The sequence below is a fragment of the Eretmochelys imbricata genome, chromosome 13 (assembly GCF_965152235.1).
Source record: "Eretmochelys imbricata isolate rEreImb1 chromosome 13, rEreImb1.hap1, whole genome shotgun sequence".
In the NCBI taxonomy this organism is placed as follows: Eukaryota; Metazoa; Chordata; order Testudines; family Cheloniidae; genus Eretmochelys; species Eretmochelys imbricata.
In genome coordinates this window covers 1,171,369-1,180,422 of record NC_135584.1, presented here as the reverse complement: position 1 = coordinate 1,180,422, position 9,054 = coordinate 1,171,369, and the positions used below count along the sequence as shown (strand labels likewise).

The 9,054-nt window shown below is 58.1% G+C and overlaps 1 protein-coding gene across 1 annotated transcript; it reads right to left on the bottom strand.

Moving 5' to 3' along the window:
- Positions 1–2,132: 2,132 nt before the first annotated feature.
- LOC144273771 (eppin-like) lies at positions 2,133–4,637 on the bottom strand. Its single transcript, XM_077832472.1, has 4 exons — positions 4,541–4,637; positions 4,035–4,211; positions 2,375–2,542; positions 2,133–2,143 (listed from the first exon to the last, which is right to left on the bottom strand). The coding sequence occupies exons 1-4, from the start codon at positions 4,635–4,637 to the stop codon at positions 2,133–2,135; spliced, it is 453 nt and encodes a 150-aa protein (XP_077688598.1).
- Between the last annotated feature and the right edge of the window lie 4,417 nt (positions 4,638–9,054).

Sequence of the window (9,054 nt, the reverse complement as noted above, 5' to 3'; positions counted from 1 at the left end):
ACAATCAGCTGCCCCTAGCCTAGCAGGTGAGCTCAGCTCCAGCCTTGGAGCAAGCCCTGAAAGGGGCAACAGGCAGGGAGATCAGCAAAGGGACAGAGCTGGGGACACATTTCAGGCCAGGCACAGAATGGCACAGCTGATGTGGAGGTCCTGTGCAGAACCCAAACTGCAGGCATAAGTAATTTCCATATGTTCCCAAGCCCCTTCTAAAGCTCTCAGCAGAGACCTCACTTTAGCCCATATGTTTGAACCACCTAGTTCTACTGAGCCCTTAGCTGAGGCCTCAGTCCCTGCAAGTAAATCCCCCAGAGCTGCCAAACCCAGTCTTGGAAGCCCCAAGCACAGCCTAGCATCAGTCAAGGGAGCCAGGCTTGGAAAGCAGCTCCTGCCAGACAGCAACAAGCCCCAGCAGTAAGGGGAAGGGGAGGACTCACCAGTATTTATAGGGTTTGTTTCTCTGGCCTCACCAATCACAGGGCAGAAGAGTCCATTTGGGTCCAGAAGGGGAGCTCTGTCTTTGTGTGCATAGCTGTCTGCCCTGCTAATGAGAGAGGCCAGGCCCAGAACGGACTGGATTCTTTGTGGGTTGAAGCAGAACAGATCTGCAACCTGAGGGGGTTGATTTGGTTTTCCCATTTCCATTGGCTGGCAAGCTGGTTCCACCAACCTGCCTGAGTGGACTCTCCGGGGGGTGGAGCCAGAGCCTTTAAATTCATCTCCTGAGCCCAAATATCAGTTTGGTGGGGTAGGGACAGTCTAGTCTAGTCTAGTCTTCGTGAGCTGTGAATTTGGCAGTGTCTGTTTGCTGCTATAAGATTCCCTATGTACCCTATTTCAGGGAGAGTTTTTCTGCTGGACCTGAGCGTTCTGGGGTGATAATGCCCCTGCACCTTGAGAAATACTTGCTAGCGCTATTTCGGTGAAGAAGCACCAGACCCCACCCAGAGGGGACGGGGTGATGACAGTTTATTTTTATTCTAGTGGTAGGCGAAGGCTTCCCCGGGATCAGGGCCCTTGTGCTGGATGCTGTGCAAACGCATAAGAGACAGCCCAGATGTAGAGAGCTCACGCTCCACCCAGGCAAGACAGGGGTGGCAGGGAAATAGAAGCACAGAGACCTGCCCAGAGTTGCAGTGCAGAGGTTAGAACCCAAGTCTCCTGGCTGCCAGCCCAGTGCCTTATCCTACCCACATTGCCTCTTCCTGTAGCTGGGTGGGTGTCTGAACAGGGCAGGCCCAGCAGATCGAAATGGGTGGTTCTGACACGAAGGTTGAGACGGAAGAGTAGTAGCATCGCCAGTTAAAAGAACTAAAAACTCATGAGACTGTCTAAAGTAGGAAGTGCTGGGTCTCATTCTTTGTCGGCTGGGGCTGTTGCTCATGGGGCTACGTTTTCAGGCTTTTCTGCACAGCCGTTGTTTTAAATGAAGCTGAGATTCTCGTGCTCCCCTGACTCTAGGAGCTGGGGCTTCAAGGAGAACACATGCTGGCACAAGAGTCACGGTAGCGAAGGGCACAGAGCAGCAGGCTGGGAGGAAGGGGATCATGCTTGGCCTGTCACACACTGGGGCCTTGGCAGGGGACCCTGCTGCCCATATGCCAGGGCTGTGCACTCCCACTACCCAATGTGCCCTGGAGTCCCAAATGCCCTCACCCCCTCCAATAGGGAAGCAGGGGCAGAGTCTGCACTCCAGCCAGAGTTGTGTGCACAGCTCCCTCCTCTCCCAAGGGCACGAGTGACAAGACCTACTTCTGTTTGAAAAGGGTCAGTCCTTGTATTTAACCCCTCAGACCCTCACGAGGTCCCAGGGAAAGGGGCGTTTGGCTGATAGCAGCCCCTGCCTGCCAGCGCCACGCTCCGTGCTGAGTGTTAACACGCAACACACACGTCCATGGCTACAGAACGGCAGCGGGGCTGGGCCAGCTCGGGGGCCGCGGGAGCTGGCTCTGCACCTGGGAGACAATGCAACCGCCTCCAGCCAAACCCTGCTGCAGAGGGTCTGGGGGAGCAAAGGTCCGGGCTTCCCAGGCAGGGAGTTGTTTCCCTCAGAAAGGGACAGGAATTGTGCCCGGGAAGACAGGCACCAGCCAGGAACAGCAGCTTCCTCTTCGGCTCCCCCACGCTGGCCAGGGCTAGGCAGTGCCTGCGACAGAAAGGCAATGCTGTCAAGCCCAGGGCGTGCCCACGGCACTTCTCCTTCCCAGCTCCCTCCAAAGATGGCCTTTCCCCCACCAGTGCTTGGGGGCGGTCCCCCCTCCCTCCCAGACTTGGGGGCCTGCTGCCATCCTGGGCGCAGAGTCCTGCCCTGAGAGGCCCAGGTCCCAAGCCAGCCCTGGGCTCCGCCCCGTGGCGCTGGGCCGCCCGCTCCATTTACCGGGCGGCCTGCAGGCCCGCAGACATTCCTCCTTTGTCTCAAAGTTGTTCCTGTTGCCGCCGCAGCCGCCGTACACAAACTCCTCGCAGGCCTGGCTGGACCAGTTGTAGAAGAAGCGAGGGAACCTGGCCTTGCAATAGCCGCACACCGAGGGCAGGTGGCAGAGATCTGCAGAGCAAAGGGTTGGGGGGCTGTGAGAGGCAAAGGGGGAGGCTCCAACTGCCCCTGCCACCTAAGGCCCCAGGCACGGGGGCGCTGCTCTCAGAGGGGCCTGCGAAGTGGGGTGGGGGTGGAGGGCAGCAGAGCCGTTCTCTTGCATACGCCCCTTGTCCCGTCACCTGGCATCAGACCCATCCTGACCCCCACTGCCCCACTGCCCAGCTCGGCTACCCCAGGCCTCCTGCCAAGGGTCAGGGCCGGCCCCACCAGGGAAATCCGAGCCCAGGCGCGGGCTGGCTGCAATGCACGTCTCTGCCCGTTAGCGCAAAGGTGTGATGTGCTGGGAAGCCAGGGGCCGTGCCCACTGCTGGGGTGAGCGTTACACGCGGCGTGGCAATGGGCACATTGCTAATGCCCCGACCCGTTCACCCGGGACCCCACGCAGAGGGCAGCGGGAGCTGGAGGCTGGAGCGAGTTAATGAATTGGTAGCAGGACCCGTCGGACAGGCTCGTCCCAGCCGGGGAGGGACCAGGGCTTCTCAGAGAAGCCACTTCCCAGGCATAAGCGTCACCCCACAGGCGACAGGGAACCAAGGGACCCTCCACCCCCACCCCTGGGAGTGAGGGTGGATCAGACGCAGCCTTGGCTATGGGGAGGCCACATGAGGCCCCTAGAGCCAGAGAATGTCACGCCTCAGAATGGCCCAGCGGCCACGGACCTATGGCTGCAGGGAAACATCTTTGAGATTCACCCCCCACCCCAAACCGCTCAGGCTGGGCTGCTCCCCGGCTCCAAATCATGGGGCAAGCCCAGCTCCAGGCACCCTCTGCACAGCAAGCAGCCAGCGCTTCCAGCACGTCTACACAGGCCACCCACTGTGGGGAGCAACGGTGCAGACTGGGGTGCAGGCAGGGCTCAGGTACATAAGTCCATCAGAACGGCCAGACTGGGTCAGCGCAAAGGCCCATCTAGCCCAGTGTCCTGTCTGCCGACCGCGGCCAGGGCCAGGTGCCCCAGAGGGAAGGAACAGAGCAGGGAATCACCAAGTGATCCATCCCCTGTCCCCCATTCCCAGCTCCTGGCAAACCCCATCCCTGCCCTGCACATTAGAGGCCCCGCCATCCGGCCGTGCTCTGAGCCGCTCCAGAGGATCCCGCACTGTGCTGGGCCCGCAGCAGTGCACCTCTGAGCACGTTCCCTGAGCGGCGGCATGTAGCCGGCGAGAGCAGCCCCGCGGGCTCTGCCATGGGACGCGGATGGTGGAATCGGGGCTCCCCCAGGTGGGGTGGCACAGTCTCAGCCCTGTGCTTGGAGGAGGAAGCTGTGTCTCACCCTGCCCAGCAGCAGCCCCCCTACTGCCCTCGGGGGCCTAGCGCCCAGCGCCGTCTCTGCCCGTCGGGCTGGGCACTCTGCTCTGGGGGACCGGCCCAGGCCCTGGCGGCTCCTGAGGGGGCAGGCTCATTCCCAGCTAGTGAGGCGCAGGGGCCAGGACCCCCGTACCTGTCACTGCCATCTGGCAGCTGTAGCCACACTCGTCCGGGCAGCACTTGTCGCCCCTGGGGCAGTCGCCGTCGGTGCAGCAGGTGGAGCAGGTGTTGTTCTCCAGGCAAGCACTACAGTTCTTCCCATCAAACACCCCCCCCACCGGGGCCACCTTGTAGCAGTAACCAGCCTTAACTGCAAAGAGAGACGGGTCAGCGCGCACTGACCAGGGGCTGCAGAGATCCACAACTCCACCCTGCACGGGAGTGGGGGGCTGGGCACATGGGGGGGATCCCCAGATGGGTCTCAGGTCGGGTTTGGCTAGGCACTGCCCCCCCTCCCCAGGCACATCCACTGTCTGCCCCTCGTCCTGCACAGCCCATGGGCGGGCAGTTCCCATGAGAATCCAGCCCCCATCGCCGCTCCCATCCTCCGCGGGGGCGGGGGAGTTCGTCCCAGGGCTGGACGCCCCAAGGTGCCGCACCTGTGTGCTGGCCCGGCAGGTGCCCGCTCTCAGCACTCACCAGGTGCTGCAGTCGACCTGTCTCCCTGGGACGCAGCAGGCAGCTCGGCCCACAGCGAGAGCAGGGCCGCAAGAAGCACAATGCCAGCCGACTTCATGGTGCTGAGACTCTGGGTCTCGATCCTCAGGGCTGAGGCAGGGCAGATTTAAGCTGTCTGGCAAGCGGGGCTGGTGCGGCAGAGGGAGGGGCCGGCTCCCAGGTGGCCTGTCCGGACCTGTCGGAATCTGACTCCAGCTTATTCCATTCCACTGTAAGTGGTCCCAGGTACCCGCCCTGCCCAGCCAAGCCTTGCGCGGTCACCTGGGGAGAGCAGGCAAGGGGAGGAGCCAGCCGGTGGCACAGGTAAGACAAGGCTCTTCCTGCGAACTGGCTTGTCACTGTGCTGAGCCGCATGGCTGGGCCGTATGTCACCAGGGCCACTGGGGAGGGCAGGAACATGCCCCGGCCAGCGGCAGAGCACCCCGGTTATCTCCTGAGACCCTGTGCACCACGCCCCAAGGGACGGGCCCAGCAGATGGTCCAACCCCAGGTCAGGGGGGCCAGGAACCAAACAGGCAACCATCAGCAATGGTTTGGGCCCAAGACTCTGCCTCACTAATAAAATGGTGATGCCCCTCCCTCTTCCTCCCCCCAGCTGGACAGAGAGGAGAACAGGCTGCCAGGGCAGGAGGGGAGGGGGCCCCCAGCACCACATGTCACTCCCTGAAAAGTGCAGGGGTTGATATTGACCAAGCAGCAAAGGGACACGCTGGGAGACCGCAGGAGGCTGGAGCCTGGGATTCTACTTCGGCTCCAAGAAAATCTATGTAAAGAAGCTGATTTGGTGCAGGGCTGATCTTCAGGTGTTCAGACCCCTGGGGAGGGAGGGCTGGGGGCAGGCAGGCCACCGCTTTACTAGCAGACACCTAGCTTAATTGAAAGGGAACAACACTCAACGAGTTTATTCTACAGCACTCAGTCGGGCCAGAGTCCCGGACAGAACACGGGGACCAGCTCCATCAACCCACCTGAAACCACAAGCCGGCTCTCCCCAGCAGTATCCCAGCCCCATGTACAGAGCCCGGCGCCGCAGCTCAGCCGGGCTCCTGGGATCTCCCACGTACAAGGAGCAAGCCTGGCGCCACCCTTCATTCCCACCCACACGCTCACATGCCTGTGTGGGAGGCTTTAATGTGCTTTGTGCATTTCAGCTTCCTGGCTGCAGGGAGGGAGAGCAAAACAGGTGAAGGACAAGATCCAGGCCGGCAGCCTCCTCCCCTCTGGAGCCTGGGACTCAAATATTCCCAGGGGCTCGGTCCCATCCTCACCCCCCGTATTTTCTTTTCACCTGAGCCCAGGGTAGACCTCTGCTTCAGGGAGGTGGCATGGCCACCAGCCTCTCCCTCGCCTCCAGTCTCTCTGGACCTGGAGCAAGCAGAGGGAGGGTTCCCTGTTTCCATCTCCTTCCCCGCCAGAGCTTGCCCAGCTATGCATGGTTCCTCCCAGAAATCAGCTGACACTGTGGGGAGGGGTCCCAGCCACTCATTCAGCCTCCCACACACCCCCAGAAATAAATAGCTCACAACTAACATGGGCGAGGCAGAACCTGGTACTGACTGAGGACAGTTTTAACTGTGTTTGTTTAAAGGTGCGGGCCCTGAGAATTGCCCAACCAGCAGCACAGGTGATGCACGAACAAAGCATTCAAACATTTCCCTGGACATTCCCCGGGAGAGAGAGAGAGAGAGAGCGTACGTGCCTCAGGTGTCTGTGCCCATAGGTTGCTGGTGCAATCTTCCTATTTGCGCTCACAACTGCACACCGAAACTGATGGCAAACACAGGCTCCAAGGGCCACCCACGCCCAACGCCTGTGGGAGGCACTGAGTCAGGTGCAGATGGGCCAGGGGATGTCACACATTGGTGCAATAATAATTATAACCGATACAAGAAAATGGTTAGTTGCACTCCGCGTACCTAACCTGTGGAACTCACTGCCACAAGATAGCACTGAGGCCAAGAGCTTAGTAGGATTCACAGAAGGGTTGAAGTATTTCTGTGGTTAATGAAAATATCCAGGGTTACATTCACTAGGGTTAGGTACAAACCCTCATTTCACGCCGTAAGCCAGCCACTGGCTGCCAGGGGCTAGGAAGAACATTGCCTGGCTTGTTGCTGCATAACAGCCCACTGCAGGGTTTCCACCACCTGCCTCTGATCAGCTGGGTCCAGCCACTCTGACATATGGGGCTAGCAGGTGGAGTAGAAAGAGAGCCTGAGACATAAGCCCTTGTTGCAGAGGCCCGATGTGAGGCCTAAGGCTTGGGCTAAAGAAGTGGTCAAAGTTTTGCTGATATAAAGCAAAGTCAAGCTGTGAACGAGAGGCAGGCCCGGCTCACAGAACCTGGCAAGCACAGGGCTGATATTGCAGAAACACATGTTCCTACAAGGTGCTGGGCACAGAGCACTCACGCCAACACATTCCAGAAGGGTGGTACCAGAACACCCCGAGCCCAAGCGTGGTACAAACACATCCAGAAGGCAGTGAAAACACCCTGACCCCTTGTCATAAATATAAAGGGAAGGGTAACCACCTTTCTGTATACAGGGCTAGAAAATCCCTCCTGGCCAGAGGCAACCTCCTGTTACCTGTGAAGGGTTAAGAAGCTCAGCTAACCTGGCTGGCACCTGACCCAAAGGACCAATAAGGGAACAAGACACTTTCAAATCTTGGGAGGGAGGGGGGCTTTTGTTTGTGCTCATTGTTTATGGGGTTGTTCTCTCTTGGGACTGAGAGAGGCCAGACAGAAATCCATCTTCTCCAACCCATCCTGATCCAAGTCTCTAATATTGCAACCAGTATAAGTAAGCCAGGCAAGGCAGATCAGTTTTTCTTTTGTTTTATGTGAATTTTCCCTGTGTTAAGAGGGAGGTTTATTCCTGTTTTCTGTAACTGTAAGGTTTTGCCCAGAGGGGGATCCTCTGTGTTTTGAATCTGAATACCCTGTAAGGTATTTTCCATCCTGATTTTACAGAGGTGATTCTTTTACCTTTTCTTTAATTAAAATTCTTCTTTTAGGAACCTGATTGATTTTTCATTGTTCTTAAGATCCACGGGTTTGGGTCTGTGTTCACCTGTACAAATTGGTGAGGATTATTATCAAGCCTTCCCCAGGAAAGGGGGTGTAGGGCTTGGGGGGATATTTTGGGGGAAGACGTCTCCAAGTGGGCTCTTTCCCTGTTCTTTGTTTAAAACACTTGGTGGTGGCAGCATACGGTTCAAGGCCAAGGCAAAGTTTGTACCTTAGGGAAGTTTTTAACCTAAGCTGGTAAGAATAAGTGTAGGGGGTCTTTCATGCGGGTCCCCACATCTGTACCCTAGAGTTCAGAGTGGGGAAGGAACCCTGACACCTCTCCTAAAGGGAAGGTCAGGAGAACAGTATAATCGATAAAGATGTTTTGATCGAACCAACATGTACAAGGTAATGGGTGGTAACAACCCACGTCAGGGCAGTAACTACCCGTGTCAGAGGCGCACCACGTAACTTGTTTGTATTGGTGTGTAAAATGGAATCTCAAAGGGAGTGTCTCTGTTCAGCCTAGGCGGGAATGGAAAGCGCCCCCGTTCACTGAGCTGTGTCCATTGTCACGGGTATACATGGGCTAGTGTAAGGAGACACTGATATGGGGAACTAGAACCGTGCTTCATCAACAATAAACCTGGCCAGGTGCTGTCGTACCTTAATGGATCTTGGGGTCATTGGGCGGTTAAATCGAGGTCTGCTGTGCCAGAAACCTGCACAGAGCTGGGACAACACACAGAGAGAACACACACACAGCCGAACGAGTAACCCCAGAGGGTTACAGGTCCACCTGGCAGTTCCTGTAGTCCTAACTCCCCTATAAACTACCGTGAGGCAGTGCTCAGACACGGCACTGAGGGGGCGTGGTGTAAATACCTAGCAAGGGAGAGAAAAAGACCTGCCGTGTCACTAAGCTAGGCCCATCCCAGTGGGGCTCGTCTCCGGAATTACTACATTTCAAAGAGGGAAATGGCTGCCCGCTGGCGAGAGCCGAAGATTCGATCTGGACGGGGCTGGACAAGCGCTACCGGTTGGAAAGATCTGCAGAGCTCACTTGTGGCGGGTGCCTTGTAAGTCATGCATCACCCCAGACCTGTGGCAAAGCCTCCATGGCCTCTCCCGTGTGCCAAGCCACAGGCATGCTGGGCCACAGGGCTGGGGAAGCCGCCCTCCCTCCCTGATGCTGTTCACTTTATTGTGTCATACCCAGTGGTGACACGGGCCCAGCCGGGCAGTGATAACAGTGGGGGTTGTCTCGGGAAGGCATGAGCCCGCTCAGCCTGGCCATGGGGCGCCCTCCTGAACTAGTAAACAGCGCTCCTGACTCGGCTGGGTTCCTGCTCCTGCGAGGCGGAGAGGGCTCCAAACAGCCTGGGTTCGCCTGGAGCCGCCACCGGCAGCAGCTCTGCAGGAACACAAGTGCCCCTGCCCCCTGAAGCAGGCACAGCCCAGA

Excerpts from the sequence above, each read along its gene's own strand:
- LOC144273771 (XM_077832472.1), bottom strand. The coding sequence starts at position 4,637 with ATGAAGTCGGCTGGCATTGTGCTTCTTGCGGCCCTGCTCTCGCTGTGG. Across the intron at positions 4,212-4,540 it reads CAGGTCGACTGCAGCACCTG|TTAAGGCTGGTTACTGCTAC; the intron begins GTGAGTGCTGAG and ends CTCTCTTTGCAG. Across the intron at positions 2,543-4,034 it reads CTGCCAGATGGCAGTGACAG|ATCTCTGCCACCTGCCCTCG; the intron begins GTACGGGGGTCC and ends TTTGCTCTGCAG.